General features: G+C 41.7%; 1 protein-coding gene and 1 long non-coding RNA gene across 2 annotated transcripts; one reads left to right on the forward strand and one right to left on the reverse strand.

The window, feature by feature from the left end:
* Window positions 1–858: 858 nt before the first annotated feature.
* Window positions 859–24,001, forward strand: olfml2a (olfactomedin-like 2A). The gene is made up of 8 exons (XM_046386017.1): window positions 859–1,165; window positions 11,720–11,983; window positions 12,718–12,825; window positions 12,977–13,153; window positions 13,642–13,888; window positions 16,457–16,756; window positions 16,896–17,081; window positions 20,749–24,001. Exons 1-8 carry the CDS (start codon window positions 1,097–1,099, stop codon window positions 21,351–21,353), a joined length of 1,956 nt encoding a protein of 651 aa, XP_046241973.1. The 5' UTR covers window positions 859–1,096; the 3' UTR covers window positions 21,354–24,001.
* LOC124057608 lies at window positions 7,268–17,003 on the reverse strand. The gene is made up of 4 exons (XR_006843139.1): window positions 16,867–17,003; window positions 9,258–9,389; window positions 9,067–9,167; window positions 7,268–7,448 (listed from the first exon to the last, which is right to left on the reverse strand). It is a non-coding gene; the product is annotated as an uncharacterized LOC124057608 (long non-coding RNA).
* Window positions 24,002–24,664: the final 663 nt, after the last annotated feature.

Genomic DNA, 24,664 nt, shown 5'->3' on the forward strand with positions numbered 1-24,664 from the left:
CCAGCTGGCAGCGGGCATTTGGCGGTGTACACCCTGAATTGGTTGCCACCGCCACACAGACACAGAAAGATTTCTTTTTGGGCATATAATTACATGGCTTATCATAGAAATGTTATGTGGGGAAAATAAATTAGGATAACTGTTGCTGTTGTTGGGACAGAAATGAGTTACTGAGTTTCTCTTGTTGTCCTGTGGATGTCGCTACAGGCCGCCCAGTGTCTCCCAGTCTGACAGTCCAGGCTCATACGGATGGTGCTTTTACATTGAATATTTGAATGTTTAAACTAACTACTAACACAATGTCAATTGACAGAACGGGGATAACTTTTCCTCCCGAGTCAGCGTGCAGCTTCATCTGGCCATAGCTCCCTTTCACCATACACACTTTTCAGGACATTGTGTCCCCTTATGTGTGCAAGAGAATCGTTTGTTGACTTTCTTCCGCTGCATGCCCTTACGCGTTTGCGTATACACATATCAAAAAGTAATTCCAAACTATGGTGTCAAGTAAATAATTGACCAGCTGATGGCGCCAAAAGCCCTTCGAAACCTCAAATGTGCTTTCCACCCTGAAAGGGTGCCTATTCATTTCACCTCTGCTTTAATAGTGACACTATGCAATGTCGGACATGTGTACTGAATTAGTGAAATGTTTAAAAGTAGCGTACAATGATAGATGATCTAGAAATAACACCTGCTTAAACGTTATTATTATTATAGTTGTTGTCATCATCATTATTATTATTACTATTATTATCATTAATATAATAATTATTATCCAGCCTCCGCCTTCCTGTAGCCTGCAGACCGAGGGCACATTGACGCACTGAGCGTAACCCCTCCCATCGTTGGAGGACAGCTGGTGACAGATGATGCACCGTGTGTGCCGGGTGGAGGAAGGAGCGCGCCGTGCAAACAGGGCGCCCAAAAGAGCGCACATTAAAAGTCCTTACGTAGAACCAAGCGAGCGCCTACTGTACGATCCTCCACGCGTGAAAAGGAAATGGAGCTAAAATAGACGCACTTCTTTACCTTCTGGACTGAATGCAGTGAGAGTCGCATTCGATTTCTGAGCTTCACGTCCTAGACACACAAAATGTGGAGATACACGAGTTTGTTTGCCTTTCTGCTAGTTTTGTGCAAGGATGCGTCTTCACAAAGCAAGGTAAGAAAAGACTCAAAACTGACGTGTTATACATTTTACTTTCCAGGATCGCAACTAGTCACTTCATTGCATTACAGTTATGTGTCGAAACGCGGCTTGTTCAGGTTTAGTAATGATAAGTAATCCCAGCAGATTGTGTTATCACAGTATCCTAACCTCTGCTTCTTCTTCTCACTCTTACATCTTACCTTCTTCATGTTCCGTGTCATGGTGCCTCTGCTGCAGACAAATTAGTGACCTGACCAATACCCAACATTTTCCCCAAGCCTTCCTGTCTAAAGGCAGCAGATGGTTCAGGTTATGTGTCATTTTTTATGATTGGAGGTAATCCTCCCAATGAGGGCTTTTGTGTGACATGAGTAACAATAGGTTTATGTAATTATACCTCCAGTGTGCAGGCCTGATGCCAGCAGAGTGTGGGAGCGATGGCACTCAGTGGGGTTACAGTAATATCTGGCTGCCCTTGTTTGCACAGCTGCTGGACTCCAGTAGCCCCTCACTCTCCCTCAGCCTGATCCAGCTCTGCACACACACACACACACAAACCACCAGATGATAAAACACATGTACAGTACACATTATCTATGAAGAGCAAAGGCTCTGTCACATATTTATGTCCATGTATGGTGTGTCAACAACTGTCCTCTCTGGATACAATCAGAGGCCAAATGAGGTGCAATGTAGGTCAGTGAAGAGTAGCAGTACTGATAGGAAGTGGTATTAGCATTCAGAGTAGCTGTGGTAGTTGAAACAGTTTTCAGTTCTGTTTATTACAAACATGACAAAAACAGCATGTGGTGGTGTTAGCAGTGGTGATAGTATTTGTAGTATAGTATCTGGCTAAACATACAGTATGTGCATATCCCTGTGCTTAGTTTGGTCTCATCCCCTTAGTTCCAGTGAATGGAAATCTTAAGTAGCAGTTTCCAAGGACATTTTAAACAATAGTGTGTTTCCAGCTTTGTGTCATCATTTTGTGTTTGTCCTTTTCCTGTTTCACCATGGCAATGTCCTTGTGCAGAAACAGCATCATAAAGACATTTTTTTTCTCCAATTTGGTGCGAAGGAACTTGATTGCAGAGTCTTGACCTCAACTCTAACCAAAACCTTTGGGATAAACTGGAAGACTGACTCTTAGCCAGACTTTATCACCCAACATGCAGGGTTGGACCTCTGTAGTGCTCTTGTGGCTGAATGGGAGCAAATCCCTACAGCCAGGTGCCAACATCTGCAAGAAAGACTGAAACCAGAAGGGCAGAGGGCTGTTAGAGCAGCACAGCAATGCCCATGTCATCACATATAACTGCAAGGTTTGGCTATCTACATACTTTTCTCATTTAGCATCTTGTAAAAGCAATTGTAAAAGCGGTAGTCTCAGTAGTAGTAATAGTAAGTGAAGACACATGGTACTTGATTACCATACTTGATTTGTACTATCGCGTATCAGTGAAACTGTGGACAAGATAGGAGGACCTGGCCTGCATAAATCTCTACATATCATGACATGTCTCACAACACTGCACCATTCCTCAGCGTTCAGGGTCTCAGCTTCAGTCTCGCGGCCACTGGAGACAGCCAGACAACTCTCCATAGCTAGACTGGTAGAACTGGCATTAATGAGAGACAAAGCCTGTTTTGAGGAGGGCATGGAATGCACCAGAGGGTGGCGTGGGAACCAGCACGTGCACCTGCTTCATGTTTTGGTTGTAAACAAATTCGAGGACAGTCAGAGGAAGGTCAGCTGGGGGCTAGAGAGAATGAGACCACAGACTGAGATGTCCAGCCTGCCTCAGTAAAACAGCCCACAGCAGCAGACAAGACTTCAAGTTCTGTGAGGTGCTCTGTTGCCTCAGGTGATCGTCAGCGTCCATGAAATGACATTTTATCACGCCATGTTATGCCAACATGACTTCATTTAACTGTCAGTGTCACATGATGATTTGCTGGTCTGACATCGTTTGGCTTTGTTTCAACATGGTCAGCGTGGATATTATATTTTAGGGTGTTTCCTCTAGATATGAACCAGTATGAAAATTTCAGATATATTGGCTAAAAGTATCACAGTTAACATTATTATTGCAGTACTGTTAAAATGTGCTGAAAATGTTCAAAAAGAACCGATAAAAGCAGTGAAATCATTTTATGTAAGGTTTCATAGTGTGCGATGAGAGAATAGTCAGACTCGTGATGCACACAACAGACGTGTAGTGTTTTTACAAGAGTAGGCAACACTGAAAGCTTCATTTTACAATATTACAAGCTATTAGCAAGTTAGACAGGCAGTCATATTTTCTCCCATGCCGAAGTTCCCACATCATGCACTGTGGCTGTGGCTCAGGACCTCTGATCAGTAGGTCGGTGTTTCAGTCTGCGGGCTACATGGCATTGATGACCAAGATACTGAACCCCAAGTGGTTATGACTCCTGATGAGCAGGCGGCACCTTGCATGGTGTCCTCTGTCACGGGTGTGTGAATGTGTATGTGAAGGGCGAATGCTGGCTTGTGTTGTAAAGCACTTTGAGTGGTCAGTCAGATTAATTTTCTTTCCGCATGTTTTGCAGACAAGGTGACCACCTTTGATCAGGTTTCCTTCCGCACTCTTATGAAACCAAAATATGACCACAGTTCAGACTTAATTCTCTTAGAAGGATGAAAAATCTCTGGAGTGCTGTCACTTCCTTCCTCCATGTTTTATTGACTGGCTGATACTGGACAGACTTCTGCATCCTACTCACATACTTTTGACTGTTCTTGATCCTTGGACATTGAATTAGCTGTTCCCAAATTCTGCATCTGAATTGATTGTTGGCCTTCTCAGACTTCAAATGTTTTCATACACACAGCAAGGATGTGGAGGTTGAGGTGGTGAACAGGCATGTATGCATCTTATTATGCCAGATATAGGAATTTGCCTCCTATAGACCTTCAAATAAAGTTAATTTTCTTTAATTATAACAAAAATCTTTCACTTAAAGGGACAGTTTGACAACTGAGAACTTTGATGCCTGTTTGTTTATGGTTATGTGCTGGACCAATTCAGAGCCAGGCACAGTGAGTTTGCTGCAAATTTCATAGTGGACAAGACTCCAGGAGGTGCCTGCACCTGTTGTAAGGCTAAGAATTTTTCATAAAAAAAACACTGGCACTGGATGCAATTCACAAAATTTTCCATGTACTTCTCCGAACAGATTCTGTCGTGAAGGGACTGACTATCTTACAAACAGACTTAAAAATGTTTAGTGTGTGGTGTGGATGTACACACTCAGTGGTATAAATCAGATAATGTACTGTACTTGCAGTGCAAACAAATTATGTGGATATTTTTTAGCCTGCTTATGCTGTATCAGAACATGTAGTTCTGCTCTCCTTACTCGGGCACAAATTGAGTGTAACATCACAATGCAAAACAAACATGGTGGCTATTTGAGGTGTTGTCATGCTAAAAGATGAGCATTTACACATTATCTTAAGTCTGATTAGCATCTACTGTACTATATGGTATTAATCAATCCATCTCTGTTAGCACTTGTTCTTACATGTAACACTACCTGCCAAAGGTTTTGATATTTGAAAGAAAAAGTGTTTGCTCAGTAGACCAAGTTGAATATCTTTCACTGAGCTGTGATATACTCTGCACCTTTTCAACATCGTAAATTTGTAAAAATCCTGGTTTTCCAGAGTTCTCTTATGTTACTGCAGCCATACAGGAAACTCCATGAGTAATTAATTAAGTCCTCAAGTATAGCACAACGTATTTGTCCTTTTCTCTGCTGTGATGAGTAAAAAGAGTATCTGGACACATAAACAGTAGCAGGAATTTAGATGTGTACCCCCAAAAGCAGCATGTGCTTGATAGACTGTGTTCAGCTAATTAACATCCCTGTGATAATGCCAGTGTTTCTGTTTACAGTCTGAGCAACCCACCTTATGTTTCATGTCCTGACCGAAGGCCAGAATTCCCCCTTTGTACCAAGTTACAGTGGCACCATGATACTGTTTATTATAAGCAATTTAATTCAATTTTCAATTTATTCATATAGCACCTTATACAATCAAAATTGTCTCTAGATGCTTTACAGAGACCCAGAGCCTGAACCCCCGAGCAAGCAGACAGTGGCAAGGAAAAACTCCCTTTTAACAGGAAGAAACCTTGAGCAGGACCCGGCTCGCAAGGGAGAACTATCCTGCTGATAGTCGGCTGGGTGAAGGGGGGGAGAAAAGGTAGACAGAACAGAGAGGATGAAAGAGAGAGAGAAACATGCAATAAACATCATACATTACAAAGGACAAACATGACAGGTTGTTATAATTGGAATTCTGAAGACTGTGTATTGTATGTATTTGTTTTTCAGCTGATATGTTGTTCAAGTTAGTTATAATAGCACTACATAGAAGAACAACATGGCACCACTAATTCAATTAAAATGGAATGTGGACCCAAGTTTTGGGCTTGACTACCCTTGACAGGAGATAATGTGAATTATACAGGGATAGTCCATCCTTTAAAATCACAAGCTTGATGCGCTTAATACTAACTAGAACTGCTATTCGTGGTGCCTTTTCGTGCATTTGTGGGAAAATAGTTCAAAAAGCAAAGACCTGAATCGGCTGCAGGTCATAACAGGAACCACAGTATAATCTTTGAAGTTGGAAGGCTGGAGCATGCACCTAAACATTTGAGTTTGCCACAGGATACCTGCACTGCCTGATTTTCTACCACACAGTTAGCCTAGTGACTGCCAGCTGGCAAAGCACTAAAAAGAGAGGATATCCTTGTTTGTATGAACAAGGCTGCAGATACAACAGGCCAGTGCTACTGAAACATGGACTTTAACTCTCGGGCTAACAAATTCAGCAGCTATTGTGTAACACATCTTGTGTTTTTAGCAATCCTGGGCACAATTGGGGTTTGACTACATCACTGTCAGGGTGTGTTAGCTGTTAAAGGCTTCAGCAGCTGATCTAATAGAGCTCTCTGCTGCGTGCAGGCTCTTTTCCTCCCATCTTGCAGACATGAGTTCATGTTTGAGCCGTGTTCTTTTTGACCTGAAACTTGACTGCACTTGAGAGGTCAAAGCCAAAGACTCAAAGCTCAAAGCATGCGTTAAATACTCTGTACTCTTAATTATTAGCACTCTAAATTGTGTTGCCCGTTCTCATGCTGGTAGGTCAGCTTGGCATGAGATGCGGGACAGTCAATTAGTCATACCAGCATATAATTTGACAGGAGGCGGCTGATTGGCAGAATTATTCAGAATTTTCATGATAAGCAACTGACAAATCTCCCTTTTAGAAAAAACCCACAAGGTAATGATGTGATATTTCTTGACTGGACAAAACATGAAGTAGCAAAGTAAATCTGGCTGGAATTTCTCTGACTTTGAATTTAAAGCAACTTAAGCTGATGTTGCTATGCAGCAGTCAGTGTTTGGCTGGGGTTGAACAATGCAGCTCAGCAGGACTGTAGGCATAGCCTCTGCTAAAGAAGTTTAATCTGCTAATCCACTCTGTTTTCATGTGGCTGTAGGATTTGTCAACCTGCTGCCTTTTCGCTTGACATGGGTCAGGATTGGCCCAGCTCTGCACACTGGAGTCCTGCCCCATATCAGACCCCCTCCCAGAATGTCTGCAGAGAAAGCACACCCCCTTAACATCTTCCCCCATCACTCAGCCTGCATTCCTTCACTAATGAACCCCCACCTCCTCCGCCACTCCTCCTCTTTACCTTCAGCTGACTGCTGCCATACCCAAGGTCTTGCTAAGTTGTTAAAATTGCAACTATGGAAAGCCATTAACTAATATAACACTAAAATGGCCAAATCACAAAACCATGATTCTACTTATGTGATTCTTTTCTGGCATCGTCATACACTATAAATTGCTGTATCTGTAAATGAAATTTCATATCGTGTGGTATTTGTTGTTATTTTTCATAGTTAAAAGGGTACTTCAGGAAATTAATATTGCACTTAAAATAAATGGCTACATTTGAGTGAGTGAAGAGATTGATTTGAAAAAGCACGGTGAAAATTGATGTAGCAGAGGCCAGGATATCCTGACTTTTAGTCCCTAGTATGGGTCTAGCTCAAAAAACGCTGCATTTCCTACAGTATGATGCCACCAATAACATCTTTTGACCCAAGTCAATGCAGTCCTGAGAACATCATAAGAGTTGTTTTTTCAAGTTTAACAAAAACTCATTCAGAGCCTCAAAAACTGTGAAGTGGGTTGGCCCTTTCTTGTAGGCAGTGTCTACTGATCCAGGAGGGCTTGAGGGGCTTCCTGTGGGTTCACAGAAAAAAAAGGGCAATAATTTATTTGCAATATAATTACTTACTTACTTAATTGGTGACTTTGTAAAATGTCTGAAGATGGTCACAAATGTTTGTCTGACATATTCAAACATTTTGAACAGTCCAAAAATCCAGAGATTTTAGTTTAGTTAAGCCTAACCCTAATGACATAAATGAAACAACTGTCAAATATTTACAATTTGATTTTTTTGGTTTTGTTTTTTGTTTTTTGTTTGTTGGGTTTTGGCATATGCTGTTCGGACACAAGAAGGAGGACTTTGTATTTTAAACTTCTTTTCCATTTATTGGAAAACATCCTTACAAAGAAAGAATTGTCACCATTTGGTTTGGAGGGTGAATCAACATCCATGCCTGCTGATACCTCAGTAAATCTTTGACCTGTGTTTCTGTATGCCCTCTGTATTCTGAGAATACTACCCCTAGCTTCAGTCACATGAGGAAAAGACCACAGCTCATTAATGAGGAATCTCTGAGCTGCTGAACTCTCTTGCTGATAACAGCGATACCATATGTGCACCATCCTACAGAGATCCTTAAATCTTAAGAGTAGAGAGATGACAGTCCAGACCTTCTCCAATACATGATCCAAGAGCTATGACTAGAAATGATGGAGCTAAGCTCACCAGAAGAAGGTGCATTTCATAGGCACATATGTGAGAGTATGTGAAAAACTAAGCTTGGATTATGAAAAGCTGCATTAATATGAGCATATGTACGCATTGTTACATAAGAGTTTTGCCTTCTCAATCAGTGAGCTGAAAATGTGGTTATAAATGTAATGTAATACAATGTAACCTAAAGTAATGTACAACAGAGTAAAAACAAAAAAAAATATTATAATGGGACTTTAAAGGATAACAGAGTCTGTTTTTACGTGTTGAGGTGTACCATTGCATAGATAAGCCTTTTATGTCTCAAGAGGGAGTTGTGTGAAGTTCTAAAAGTTTTAAAATGATAAAAAATGCAGTTGTGGAGTTAGAAGAAGTGAGTTTAAGAGAGGTCTCTCTCTCAAAGCTTATCTCTGCTTGAGGCTCGTGACTTAAGGTGGAGTTAGCCGTTACCCAACTGATCCCAACTGATCTGTTAATGATTTTATTGTTGCATTGTGGGTAACACAGAATGCCTGAAATTAAAATGATGTATCTGGTTCTGTTGCATTAATTTAGATTATTTTTATTCGTAGTAATCTTTTGGGGCCATGGCTGTTAGGTACTATGCTTTTGGATGTCTTTTCATCTGTACATCCATCCATCCCATTCTTTTGAACATGATGATCCAACAACACCTTGACGGTACAAAGGTCCATTTTGACTCAAGGATGAATTGATTAGATTTTGGTGCTCATAAGTCACTGTGACCTCACAAATCAGGATATTATGAAAAATTTCACTTTTGTTCAGATACCAAATTGGTGACTATAGGCTTGGGTGTCCAACCTGAGATGATTGTATAGATTTTCTGTACTGCCAGGTTGAAGATGTGAGTAGTGTGCCAATGTTTTAGAACCTCTTAGCCTCTTCCTGCTTTATCATAATCATCCTTATTGACCAAGCATGTGAACACATGAAATGACACAATGAACTCACACGCTAACACCGACACACACATGGAAGGTCAGGACGCCAGGAAAATCCATCAAAAGGGGATTGAGCTGGGCACACAAAGCAACAGCGGGAGGCAAGTGAACCTGAGGCAGAAGAGACAAAAATCACTAGGAAGCACATCTAGAAGACAAGAGCAAAAACCAACCAAGATATTGAGCCTGAAGCACTGTTACCATTCTGGTAGAGATGGAGTGAGGCAGCCTGTCTTTTAACTGTAGTGAGGAGGTGGAGTTGATTGGAGGTAAATGATTGCAGGTGTGCAGGTGGAGAGGCAGGAAGAGAGGACCAGATCACCACGCCCAGCTCTGGACAAACCAAAATGACAGATGGGGGGGAACACAAAACACAAGGGAAGGAAAAACATAAGAGAATATAGGGAGAACAGGGAGGAGAGCCCGACAAATCCTGACAGACTGTGAATCTGCCATCGCTATCGCCACATTTCATTGACTGCAGGAAATCTGTGTGGTTGAGTTCTTGCGAAAGAGAATAGCATGTCCGATCAGGCTGCCATGTATTCCTTCCTCTTGAATCTATGACCATGGATTGCCAAATCTCTGTCATCAGACATGGCAGCCCAAGGCAGCCCAGCTCGTGATGCAGAAGTCTTATGAGTTATGTTTGCCACTGAGTCATACCAGCTCATACTCAAAAAAGGGGAAGCATGTGTTTGTTTTTAAGGATGTCTTTCTTTCCTTTGTTTTTGTTTTCTTTCAATAAATAATGGATTTATTATCAGTGGAAGTGCAGCAGGGGTTAAAATATGAAATAGATGACATTTTCAACACCTCTCTGGAGTCATGCTATGTGCCAGTCTGCTTCAAATCCTCCACCATAGTTCCAGTCCCCAAGAAGCCGAGGATCACTGGACTTAATGACTACAGACCTGTGGCACTGACATCTGTAGTCATGAAGTCATTTGAGCGACTGGTTCTGTCCCACCCCCTGCAGTTTGCCTACAGAACCAACAGGTCTGTAGACGATGCAGTCAACTTAACCCTGCACTTCATCCTGCAGCATCTGGACTCCCCAGGAACCTACGTTAGGATCTTGTTTGTGGACTTCAGCTCTGCCTTCAATACGATCTGTCCAGCTCCTCCAGGACAAGCTGTCCCTGCTGAATGTGCCTGACCCCATCTGCCGGTGGATCACTGACTTCCTGACAGACAGGAAACAGCATGTGAGGCTGGGGAAGAATGTCTCGGACACCCGGACCATCAGCAGCGGTACCCCCCAGGGCTGTGTACTTTTCCCTCTGCTCTTCTCCCTCTACACCAACTGCTGCACCTCTGGCCACCAGTCTGTCAAGCTGATTAAGTTTGCAGGTGACATCACCCTCATCGGACTCATCTCAGACGGGAATGAGTCTGCCTACAGGAGGGAGGTGGACCGTCTGGTGTCCTGGAGTGGCAACAACTACCTGGAGCTGAACGACCAGAAGACAGTGGAGATGATCATTGACTTTCGGAAAGGGCCAGCTCCATCGCTCCCCCTCACCCTGACAGACACCCCCATCTCCATGGTGGACTCCTTCCGCTTCCTGGGTACCACCATCACCCGGGACCTCAAGTGGGAGCTGACCATCAGCTCCCTCATCAAAAGGGCCCAGCAGAGGATGTTCTTCCTGCGGCAGCTGAGGAAACTCAAAGTGCCAGTCAAGATGATGGTTCAGTTCTACACGGCCATCATTGAGTCCATCCTCACCTCCTCCATCACCGTGTGGTATGCTGGGGCCACCGCCAGGGACAAGCACAGACTGCAGCGTGCTGTTCACTCTGCTGAGAAGGTGATTGGCTGCAGGCTTCCATCTCTCCAAGACCTGTACATCTCCAGGACTCTGAGGCGTGCAGGTCAGATCACAGCTGACCCTTCTCACCCTGGACACAGACTCTTTGAGAAACTCTCTTCAGACAGGAGGTTACGGTCCATTCAGACCAAAACCTCACGCCACAATAACAGCTTCTTCCCCTCTGCTGCTGGACTGTTCAACACCAACTGATTAAAATGCTGCTTTGCACTTTAGCTACTTCAGTACAGTCACTGATCTATGCGCATGTCATGATCCACCTGCTGTTCATTTGCACTGTTTACCTTACCTACTTACACTCTGTACTACCTCACTTTTGCACTACACAGAACAATATTTATTTTACTTATCTTATTTTATTTAGTTTTACTTTATCCTATTTTATCTTATTTTGTTACATTCTGATATTATATATTACTCGTTCATACGTTTTATGTATGTACCAGTCACTAAGACAAATTCCAATTAATGTGAAACCTCTTCATTTACATAGCAATAAAGACAATTCTGATTCTGATTCTGATTCTGGAAGCAGTCAGGGCTCACTGGTGGAAGAAGGAACAGCACAGCTCAGTATATACTTTCAAATAACTGCCATTATAGGTCTGAATAAATACATACATTGCAGTTCATATCCACAGCTGATGTGTTAAATTATTGCTCTGCTCTGAAGCTACTTGTTTACAGCGGTAACCAACACAATACACATTTCCACTTCATGCACCTAAGAGACACATATATCCAATAATGACAGGAGGTTTATAACACTACAAAAAACCACTCAAAATGCATTATTTCTTTGGTTTCAATTCACATTCTGTCTTCCAGATCTTTGGAGAGACTGAACCTGTTCGGATGACGTCAGAGGGTTCAGACTGCCGATGTAAGTGCATCATGCGTCCCCTAAGCAAGGATGCCTGCCTGCGGCTGCGAAGTGGCAGTGTTCGCGTGGAAGATTTCTATACTGTGGAGACAGTCAGCTCTGGGTCAGACTGTAAGTGCTCATGCACAGCTCCACCATCCTCCCTCAACCCCTGTGAGAATGAGTGGAAGATGGAGAAGCTGAAGAAACAGGCCCCTGAATTACTAAAGGTGAGCAAAGGTGACGCTATGGAACATTTGCAATGTGATCTTTAACATTTTTTCCCCAAGATTATTTGATCATGATAAATACCCGTAAAGGAATTGACACACACTGATCTTGCTCTGGATGAAAATGGACAAATATTGTCAAGATATGATTGGTCAATGAACAGACAAATTGGGTTTGAGTCAGTTTTCAAGCAAAATGCCAAACATTTGCTGGTCCCAACTTCAGCGCCTTTCATGTGAGCAGCATCTTTAATTTGGTTTATATGACAGTAATCTAAATATTTTGTTTTTCGGGACTGTTGGCCAGGCAGTACACACAATTTAAAATAATGTCCTCAGGAAATTTTAATTATATTCTGATATTCTCAATTGTTATTGACAAAGGATTTATTGAGGAATTAGGAACAAATTAATCAGTTATAAAAAAAAATATGTGATCGTTTGACAACCTGACAATGATGCAGTCCTTAAAACCAGCCACAAAGGACAAAAATAGTCACTGCAAAAGTCTAAAAGGTCAGAAAAGGAAAGATCTAAATTTAATAAGATGGACTGAGAGCGTTCACTGCCTATTGAGCAGAGAGTGGATGTCAATAGTAGTAATCACAGGAAATGTTTTGGAGGGCACTTTGGCTATTGCTGCTGTTCAACAGAGACACATAAAGCTGTCAGGCCGATGTTAAGAAGATGGTGAATAACCCTCCTTCTCCTCCTTTTATGGCGTGAATGACCAGCTCCAATCTATGGTGGACCTCCTTGAGGGAACACTTTACAGCATGGATCTAATGAAAGTCCACTCTTACATCAACAAGGTGGTGTCTCAAATGAACACCCTTGAAGAGGTAAGGCAAACAACCAAAGCCACATACTTCCTCATATCATTATAATCAAAGGCATGGTAGGAGACATGTTATTCATAGGTGATTAATGTACACCTGCGTAGGTCATTTCACGAATCGTGATAACTGTAATGATAGTGCTGTTATCTTGCAGACAATCAAGACAAACCTGACACGAGAGAATGAATTTGTTCGGGACAGCATGATCAGCCTCACCAACCAGTTTAAGAGATATGAGAATTATTCCAACATTATGATGAGCATCAAGAAGGAGATCTCAAGCCTCAGCCTACAGCTGCTACAGAAAGACTCCTCTGAGGGCAAAGCACAGGTTAGTGGAAACACTGTCTGTGTTGTATCTAACAACACAATGTCCTCATACATGTTTCAGTCACCATTTCAGACTTTTCTGGGACTATACTTATCCTAGCTGATTGTCACTATGGAAAACAAAACAAACATGTGAAGAATATGAGTGCTGCTTTATCTTTTAGTCTTCTCTCAGACTCCCCTCAAGTGATCTTGACTGCTGAACAGTCATGCTTTTGGAGCAGAACTAATAGTTTCAGCAGCTCTAGTAGTAACATTGGTAACATTATTAACAACAATAGTAATCAAGGTTAATGCATCATTTGTATGATCTATTTATCTAAACACATTGTGAGACATCGGCAGTAGTAATGTTACATCTTGTTTTAAAATTTTGCACACAGGTAAACCGTACACAAACTAAACACACTCTTTCATAAGCATAGTCAGTATAAAAGGCATGTATGCCAGTATTGCCTAGTATCCTGACCTAAATGCTCATGTTTACAGGACACTAATGATGAAAAAACAAAGGAGGCTATAAAACTACCCAACAAAAAGACCCTTGGAGCCAAACCCCCACCCAAACCACCCAAAGAAAAGGTTGTAAAGCCCAAGAAAGAGGTCATTAAACCTGGGAAACCGGTCAAGCCTGACCCTACAGCCAAAGCCAAGGTGGCTGGCCATCAGCCTGGCGTGGTGAGGGGCATCACATACTACAAGGCTGCGAAGGTTGACGAGGATGAGCACAGAGAAGGTGAGAGTTTTCCGCTTGGCTGGGACATTCTGTATACTCTCCCAGCATAGTGGTGTGTTCATAGAAACCCACCCTCCCTGAGCTAAAGCAAACACTGTGCTCACACTTTAGCTGAGTTTGCACTCCCATCTGTGTGCGATCATCTGTGCGTGATCCACTGTGGGTGTTGAAAATGATCCAAATTAGTTTCTTCAGCAATATAATCTCACCGCATATGGCACTTTGCTGGACCAGGATCGTCCTGCAGCCAGAGAGTCAGAGAGCCAGATTCAAGATCTTTATTAGCTGGAATTAGTTTCCAGTACAGGACAATATAAAGTTTTTCTTAGAATGTTGATTTACACAAGTGTGCGTGTGTGTGTGTGTGAGAGAGAGAGAGAGAGAAGGCTGTAACTGTGTTGCTAGCTTTACACTTAACAGCAATAAAAGCAATAAAACATCTATCAGTGTGTGACATGCAAGGCCCCATCAATACAAAATTATTGCAGTGTTGTTTTTTGCAGTGCTGGTTCAGTCAGCGCAGTATTGGATTGCTGGTGTGCATTCACTGAGCAGGAGCTCCAAATCTTTTATTGACAAAATACATGGAACTGATGGAATGCTGTGTCAATAGAGTGCTGCCAGGTCCATGACATGCCTCAGCTTCACTCCTCACAACAATGTGTGGGACCCTCATGAATGCAGACAAAACATTTCCTGACTTCTTCCAATCCTCTTTAAGTCTAGATGAGTGAATAGGTATGCTGCGTTTTCATAGGGCACACGCACATAACGCTGTCAGACCGCATGTTCTGCCACGTATGTGAACTTCAGTAAGCCCAGCCACCCTTGTCAAATTACTGAAACCAGTCAGCTGCATTTCCATGAACTCTGACAAAGAGCAGGATGAAGGAACTTTTATTTATCACAGAAAGGCTGATGCACGTTCATGCTTTTTTCTTGAAACTCTTCTCTGCTGATGGCCACCAGACAGCTGTGTTGGGTGACCTGCTCAGCGACACTTTGGTAACTGTAGAAAGACAGCAAAATAATTTTATGAGCAGACTTGGGAATTTGGATCAATAACCACAAGGCTGGAAATGGATGCATCTAGACAACTGACTTTACAACACGAGTAATGAGTAACCCAGTGGGAATAAGTGCGGAGGTTCTTACAATGTGATAAAAGCAGTACCATCATCTTACTATATACAATGTCTTTCTTTGGCTGAGCTGCCCCTCTCAAGGGGAAAAGATAAATAAATATATATATATATAATAACAATAGCTCATAATTCTTAAAATTAGACACAGTTAAATTGTCATATCATGCAAACTTTAACCACCTTTTGATAGGTTTGCCCCTATGAGACACAGATAAAGCCTTTAAAACAAACTTGGCATTGCTGCCATTGTGTGAGGGCTCTGGGAGAGTGTTTTGAGCTGTTAAAATGATTAATGAAGAATGGTATAAGCAATGGGATGCACTCTAAATAAAAATCTCCACATATGCTTCCAAACAATATGCAGCTTATTTGCATCACATTGTGCAATATAGCTTTATACTGCATTATCAAACAAACCAGTTTTAGCTAGCTTGGGAGGAAGCAAGGGGAGTGCAACTTTGCACACCTGGATTCAGACTACCAGTAGGCCTAACTAAAACCAAATATTTTAATCAATGATTAATAGCATGTTACACAGTGTATTATATCTTAGAATTAATGTAATATTTCGCATAGTATTGTTGGATTTGTTTTTCTGTCGAAGTTTAACCCCAAAAGCTCCAGGTCAGAAAGCACTGGAGAGGATGGTGATGACACAAAATACTCTTAATAGCTATAGTGAAATATGGGATGGTGGTGTCAGAAAATCTTCACCAGGAATCAATAAGTCAAGCCAGTCCTACCTCAGTGTATTTGCCATGAAAGATGAACGATGAAAAGATGATGACGAACACAGTGAAAATAATTAGAACGGCTGAATGAACAAGTATATTTTAGGTTCTTGCTATTTTAAATAGTAATTCTACTGGCAAGTTTAGGCAGGTGTGTAAGGTTTTTTCTATTAACTCCCTGAAGTTGGAGCAACGGCCCTTCAAAATGTCTGTGGGTGTTGCTGCATATGGATTTCACAGCTAACAATTAACTGAGAGAAAACCAAGAGAAAAGAAAAATGAGAAAAGCCAATTTTCACAACTTGGCACACCTCATCAGTCGCTGTGTTAAGTTTGTGTGATTATCAGACTGTCTGAAAATTTGCAGAAATGACAAGAGTGTCGAATTGTTACAAATCTTGATGTTTTCGTATTTTATCCCATTTGTGATGAAAGCAAAGTTCCAAACAGGGTCAGGAAAGAAACACATCAGACAGTCTCATGCTGTCAGAAAGCCACATATGCTACTGTACAGTGAATAAAGACAATTGAAAGACAATTTAGTTTAGTTTCCCTAAACACTACTGGTTCACACTTGCCTAATGTAACCTTCACATTTGCTCACATATTCTGAATGAAAATTAACTGTGTAAAATCTTAGATTTCTTTTCTATCTCCTGGCCTGACTGTGCACTTCCTCAACCCCCTTCCAGACCATTCTGCCAAAACGTTCACAGTCCATCACATCACAGAAAACCAGTCAGAGGATGGAGGAGCTGAAATGATCCTGGAAACCATGGAAGCCACTGTGGAGGAACCCATCGTCACTACTGCAGTTCCCACCACTACATCTACGTCCATCACCACAACTACTGGCACCACAACTACCAGTACTACTACACCTACAACTATCACCACGCAAAGTACACCAGCTTCTGAAAGACCAGCTCCAACCATTGTGCTGGTGCTGGACAACTCCAATAACAACAGCCGGCCCACTCTCCACAGAGCAGGTATGTGCTAAATACCCCTCTGTGAAAAAAGTCTGCAGTGGTCAATTGTGAGTTAAGTGTGAAATCAATTTAACCTCATGTTAGTGCAAGTCATTTTCTCCCAGGCTTACATGTTGAATGCTGTGCTTCTTTCTTCCAGGGAAGATCCTCAACTGTGAAGGGACTTTAGCATCCATTGAGCAGCCAGAGAAGCAGCACAGTTATGGGCGCAATGAGGGAGCTTGGATGAAGGATCCCCTAGCTAAAGACTCCAAGATCTACGTCACCAACTATTACTACGGCAACAACTTGGTGGAGTTCCGCAACCTAGAGAACTTCAAGCAAGGTGTGCTTCAACTTGGTCATTTAACAAAGGCCCATTTACCTCCAACTAACCCTAGACTTAAACTATGTTTCCACCAAGCTTCAGTTTCGTTCATATCAGTTCCTTACACATTAGAACAGTAATCCCTCAATCTGTTTGTTTCCACTGCAGACAGTGTAGTACTTTTAAATGCAGGCAGCTCAAACTGGCTCTTCACATTTTCCTCAGTTAAAAAACAACAAATGAAACTTTTCTTGGTCTTGAGAAGCTGCAGCAAGTGTAACCTGTACTGTACATTTACATGTACAACTTGCTGCTGATATGCATTCACCATCACTTTTCTAACCCCTCTCTGTCTTTCAGTCGCTCAAACACACACTTGTTAGGCATACACATTGGAGGACATTGAACGTTTCATGTTCTTTCTTATGGGTTTGTTGTGGTTGTTTAGTAAAACCAGGAGACAAACTTTGCTTGAGAAAAGACTGCAGGCAACAAGACAAAAAACTGCTGAAAATAAAAGGATCACAGTAGATGACAAGACGACTCCAGTCTATCAGTGGTCTGCAGTGTTTAAACTCCACATTTTAGTTTGGCTATCTTCCCCTGGAATCTCACCAGAAGGGAAATGAAAAAGGGGACAGAATAGAGTGCTTCTATTGGTACCATCCACAACTTTTGTCACTGGAAACATATCCATAATCCATAATCTATAATACCGCAAATCAAGATGAAATGAACCAGACTGCTAGGTGGAAACACGGTTTGAGGCAGTATTAATGTTTATTGGAAGGGTTTAGTAGGCAAACCGTCAAAGATATTTAGGGTTTAGGTTTCAGTTCTTAGTTCATTGTGGGATTTTACCCTTTGATGGTACTCATAGTGGTAAACAAAAGTATCAAACATGATATGATACATCTGTGCTTCCAACTACCTGCTTTAATGACTTTCAGTTCACTTACAGGGCAAACTTACCAAATCATAGTGTCATTCATTCACTGTAATGAAGGACAGCCATCATAGTAAGCAGTCAACATGGCTTTGCTAGATGTGTGCTACTGAAAATGAGAGGACGATATAGTCTTTTTTTGTGTTGTCTTCTTTATAACCTGCCTCTACCGGCATTGCAAACTTGCAGGACCTAACACAAGCTGAATGATTTATTTTTGACCCATTGTAGGCCTGATGTTCTCATCTACAGCATGGCCCATAAATCAGCCTTTCTGCTTGCAAGTAACCACGAGGTTGCATGCGTATCCACAGTCTGCCTCGGCATGCTATTTGACGTATAGCAGGTACATTTCTGTACAGCAATACGTATAGCTAAACAGCCAAAATATTATCCCCTCTACCCTTAACTATACATTCCAGGATACGCTTTTGACTCTTTAATAGATGATATCCATTGGTCCAAAGGCTGTGTCTGTGAACCTTGAGACCTGAAACCTAGTGAAACAACTAAAATAAAATTTGTCCCTTTTGACTGGCTTTGTTTTGCTTACTCGTAAAACTGCAAAGATCAATTTGTACTCATAATACATTACACACTCAAACTGTGAAGCACAGTAACATAGAGCATAAACAATCATGCAAGCCCAACACTACTTCACTTCTTCATATTAGCAAGGCAAGCTTGCACACATGGCTGTGTGTGTGTGTGTGTCTGCGTGTGTGTGGAGATAAAGGGGAGAGAGAGAGAGAGTCGGCAAAGATGGCAGACAAGATCACATCGTTGTTCACCCTTCTGGCGGTGATGGTGAGCTGATGTCCTCAAATGGCAGTGGGAAAGGCAGCTGAGTCAACTTAATTGGAGGAGAAGATGTAATCCATTCCTCCCTTGATGAAGTCCTTTCGTCTTCCACTGGCAACGGGCGAGATCAGCTGATTTGGCACAGCTATCTCCTTTGGGTCCATGTAAAACAGTTGAGTTAAAAACTTGTGACCTGGGTCTTAAATTGTAAAATCAAGATTGAGTTTGGGTGGTACCTTTCAGCGATCAAGTCACAGAGGAAAGCCTGGAGTAGCTCTCACAGTAACAACGACACACTGGAAAAACACATGGAGAAGCGGAGCGGGCATGCTTTTATCACCTGCATGATGTCACCAGAGGGGACCTGGGATCCTGGTGATTCCAGTGAATCTCACCCAGTGAGAGGCCAGGGTTTCTGAATTTAAACCAAGCTTCATACCTAGGTTTTGGAGCTGTTTTACAAACAGCTGTAAAACTCTGACTCAGCCTTCTGGGGCTACATGTAGGCCTTCAATTGTCTTAATCTCATGGACATGGACATGAACATGGCATGAAATTCCAATACATGCTTTTGGGTGTGCTTTATAAGCGGTTTAATTTCAGTGTTTACAGACTAAAACATATCTTTGTCATTTTTACACCTTTTTCACAGACTAACCTGAAACACCGTTATCATGCCAACTTATGGGTCTAGTTTTACTCGATTATAATGTATAGCTATGGTTTTTTTCTAATAACATTGTTAACATTGATTCATGTTGATTGTCCATTGAGCTCTGTGAGACTGATGAGATCTGTGGAATGCAGGTCTTAGTTGTTTCATGGCTCCAGTGGGTGGGAAAATCAACTCCTTCCACATCCAAATCAACTGAGGAATTGGATTACACTCTCCCAGAGAGTTAAGATGATCTCTCCTTGTAGAACTTGGCTTGTTGATTTAGATGTGTTTGGACAATGGGCTTTCTAAATGCACTTACATGTGAGGCATCCTACAGTGCAGTGAGCTCACAGCTGTGTGCGGATGACTAGGTATTTGGAGTGGCAGTGATGCCTGCTGTTCCCTGACATGTGCTCGGCCTTTCCTTTGAACTGGGCACAGTGGAGAGGGATTAAGAGTGTGAGCTGGCTTTAGGGAGGGGGGTGATGGGGGTGTTCGAGTGCACGTTGTTTTTGTCCTTCATTGAGCTTTTATTATCATTATCTAAATCAGACTTCCTGAGGTTGGAAGTTTATGATAGCAGATAGGATGTGATTAGAAAATGACACCTACAGTACACAAAGTGTTTGTTCAGGAGTGAACTACTAAACAAACTGTGTCACTGTCACATGAAGCCAGTGTGTACACAGTCTGGCATTGTAAAAACATTGTCATTGGCTCCACGAAAGACATAATATAAGCTTAGCACACACAACACTGAATGTATCCAACTCATAGTAAGTATAGGATAATGTCTAAAAAAGCACAGCAGAGGGGTCTTGAGTCTTGAGTCTGAGGGGAGTGGCTTCGTTTTTCAATCATGGTTAACCTGAAATATATTATCATTCTTATTGTGGGCTATTGATAAAACACTTTATAGTTAACATGTTTCAAAATTATTATTTGACTGCAGCATAAATTTGCCACAGGTGGACCTCTTAGGACTGTATGGCACCGCTGTTTTATGGGATAAATCCAAGTCAAGTCTCAAGGGAACGTTAGCAAATCACATGCCAGTTGCAGTTCTTTTAGGTCTGAGCGTTTGAACAGTTTCTTTTCAGAGTTGCAGTAATAGCATATAATAATGCTCTCTCAATGCAAAGGTCTGATAATTGAATATTCAAATATTATGTTTGGCCATGCAAAGCTTATCTGTCACTTGAGCTGAGAATCACTCACCCCACGTATGAAGCCGGATAAGGCTAACGTTATAACTAACACAATATTCTTGATTCTTGTAGGCCGATGGAGCAACCTTTTCAAACTGCCTTACAACTGGATAGGCACAGGCCATGTGGTTTATAATGGGGCCTTCTACTATAACAGAGCCTTCACCAAGAATATCATCAAGTATGATCTGAGGATGCGATATGTGGCAGCCTGGACGCTGCTGCATGATGTGGTTTATGAGGACACCACCCCATGGAAATGGAGAGGCCACTCGGACATTGACTTTGCGGTGGACGAAAGCGGTCTGTGGGTGATCTACCCTTCCATGGACTATGACTACAACCAGCAAGAGGTTATCGTCATCAGTAAGCTGGATCCTGGGGACCTGTCACTGAAAAAGGAAACCACCTGGAGGACAGGCCTCAAACGGAACTCCTATGGGAACTGTTTCATCATCTGTGGTGTCTTGTACGCTGTCAATGTGTACAACCAAAAGGAAGGTGAAGTGAATTATGCTTATGACACACACACCAACACTGAAGCCATCCCACGTCTGCCCTTCACCAACGAGTACTCCTTCACCACACAGATTGACTACAACCCCAAGGAGAAGGTTTTGTATGCCTGGGACAATGGCCATCAGCTCACATATCGGGTTAACTTTGTTGACCAGTGAGCACAACTCACAGTAGATCTGCCAGTATGGCACATCAATAGAAAGAAGATACTCAGTATTTAACAGCCTAGAAGCAGCCATAATGGACTCAACAGGACAAAGGATGAGTTTAAACAAGCCCTCCACTACCAATGCATGTTTTTCAAACACCTGACCTCACAGTGCACCCATCACACATGCCTCAAATAGGTATTGGGATGTGTGATTGTACAATATGTCAATAGAAAGGACAATGGAAAGTGTAAATAATCTCACAGGTTGAGTTAAAAGTTAATGAAAGCATAGAGATTTCTTTTTATGTTCATTTATGAAATGTCAGCAGGCTGGCTAACTAGCAGACAGATAAATCGCTAGAAATTAATAGTTTAAATTAGAGCTAGAATTTGAAACATCACCTAATGGTTTCTGGGGGCAAACTTTGAGACTTGCATTTTGGATTTATCACTAGATTTCATTAGTGGGTTCTTAGGCCTGAAAACCCATGCAGAGACGTGTGTGAGATGGGGTCACATCAATCAAACAGATACTTCCCCAACCATGAGCTTTAAAGTATTTTTTAAAGGATTGCTTCAGTCAGTTCAAGTCTTACTGATTATAATAACAAGGAAAATTGCTGGTTGCTGTAATCATTCCTCTTGTCTGTGCTGACACTAAGTGATCCTCTTCTGTAAAACATAACAGCAATCTGTAATACATTACATGACTACTGTAGACTTTAGGATTCAGGTAGTCTCTATAGGCTCACTGCATGGTACAACTTGGTTCAATCCAACTCAACTTGTTTGATGTACCAGGTACTTCTTCTTTATTTTGTTTTCCCGTGCAGATAGGATCCATTCAACGTAGGCAGCGTTCCTGTCTTATCATCATAATGACCCCTAGTGAAACTGTGATGACTTCTTAAACGCAACGCAAACATAGGAACAGCGGAAGATACAAAAGGGAAATGGAGTGCATTTATATACTGCTTTTCTTGTATCCCTTTACAACACATGCCACATTCACCTGCTCATCAGGAGTGATACGGCCACACGTTATGTCTCTGCTCACCCACTGACACACACACACACTTGTTACAGCAATAGAGCAGCCATCAGGTGCAGTCTGGGGTTTGGTATTTTTCTCAAGGACATTTCTATATGCAGGCTGGAGGAGCTGAACGACAAACCACCGACCTTCTGATTAGCGGACAACCTGCTCTACCTGCTGGGCACTTATCTGCACAGACAGGCCGTTCTCAAAATAGGCGTTTGGGAAATCCAGCATTAGAGCACAGACAACACGATAGCTCGGGCTGCTCTGTGTCACGCAAGTGATGATTCTAGTGACGACTCTGTGACCAGTCAGTGTTCTGCAGTGTTCTCACTCCATACAGTACATCAGAATCAGGATCAGAATCAGAATTCCTTTATTTATCCCTGGGAAAGGAAAGGAAAATTCTTGAACATGACTGCATGACGATGACTGGACGTTCTTAGTCAGCTGGTAGCAAAGGAGTTGATGAATGAACTAGCTAAACGGTGGACTTAAGTGTCATAAATGAACGCTTTGCTATATTTTTTCGGTCAAAAGTCAATGCAGTAAATGAAACGTGTTCACTTCAGTATTCTCTCACGCTTGTTGTTGCTTGGTTTGAACTCTATAAGTTTCAATATTTCCAAACTAGCTAACATATTATAAAATACATTTATCAACAATCATCAGGTTTTCTAATCTTGGATACCTCCTTTTTTATCAGCCTTTTAACTGTGCTTCAGATAGCCTCTTTTTGCACAGCTAGTGTTATTCGGCCTCACCCCCAATATTTAACTCAACCAATGAGATTATTTCTGCCTCCGGAGTAGTGAGAACTGTTTGTTAAACTATCAGCTATTATTGCCCATCTACTCCATCCTATCACCAAGCACTTTGATCATGAATCTGCTTTGATTATTATGTCAGCCTCATGATGCTTCCTGTCTCTTTACCATTTACATTGTTTTAACGGGTGTACTTAATATAATAAGAACTCCAAATACAAAATAATGTACACATTTCTACATTTTTTTATATTTACATGAGTTAATTTGACAAAATGATGCAACTTTTTTCCTGATATTCATGCATCTTGTTAAATTTCTATGTTGTTGTTGTTTAAAAGTATGCAGCTTTTGTGTTATTAACATTTACATAACCACTACATTTGTTGTAATCATTGAGTATTTGATCATTTTCACCACAGTGGAAATTAACAACCGTGATAAGTCATGCTAATACAAAAGGTGCAGTATCATCAGCTGTGCCTTCTTCAATAACCGACACCAAAAACCATGAATGTTTTTATATTTGACGATGACTGACTGTACAGTGTGAGGGACATAATGGGAATGGTAAGCTTTAGGACACATGAGAATTTCTACAGCTCTTTATAGTGTTGTTTTGGTCTTGTATGCCACTCATAATTCACAACCACATTTTTCTGCCTGTTCTTGAATCATCAGAAGTGTTTCTTTAAGTTTATTCATAAAAGACATGCTGATTGCAATGAAGCAATTTGTTAAATTACAAGGTTTTTGCGATAATGTCATGAAATTTTAACACAACATTTCAAAACACTACAAATCAGCTGTGTGTCTGTGCTGTAAAATAAAATTTCCATTATAAAAGTCTGTTGTGAGCCTCATAAGCCAATCAGCAATGACCCAGTACATGCCGTGGGATAGCAGAAATCGCCTTACCCACCTCTTGCTGAAGGGATGATGACCAGTGACTCAGATATTCTGATTTCTGGATAACAAAGCTCTCATGAGCTGTGTTTAGCTCTGGGGTAAAAGTCACCACGCTCTACTTGATCTCAGTCCCAAAATACACTAAAAGGGGCAGTCCTGAGTCATGGTAATAAGGGCATGGCTGCCTAGTTTCTTGGCCAGGGATTTGAAACTCTTGTGCTTCAGCTCCAAGTCAAGCAATCTGGAGGGATACACTGAAAAATAGCAAGAAATGAATGGTGGGTGTGGCAGGTCCACACACGTGGTCCTCGTTTAAAAATCAACTCAGTTCTCAATTAAAAGAGCATCTCAATGCATTGTCCACTTTTTTACATCCAGATAATGAAGTTCATTAATGAGCACAAGGCCAGGCTGTATGTTTGATGAGTACAGCACTAATGGTGTGTCCAATCATGAACTCTGTCACGAAATGTTGACATGTTGTTGTAACGGAACAATGATGTCCATGCTAGCTGTGGTGATGAACACTGACAATTCACATGACCTATGCTGCTTCAGTCCCAGTGCCTCATGGCGAACACAAAGGCTTTCCTGTTGCTAAAT

This window comes from Scatophagus argus, chromosome 4, assembly GCF_020382885.2.
Source record: "Scatophagus argus isolate fScaArg1 chromosome 4, fScaArg1.pri, whole genome shotgun sequence".
Lineage (NCBI taxonomy): Eukaryota > Metazoa > Chordata > Actinopteri > Scatophagidae > Scatophagus > Scatophagus argus.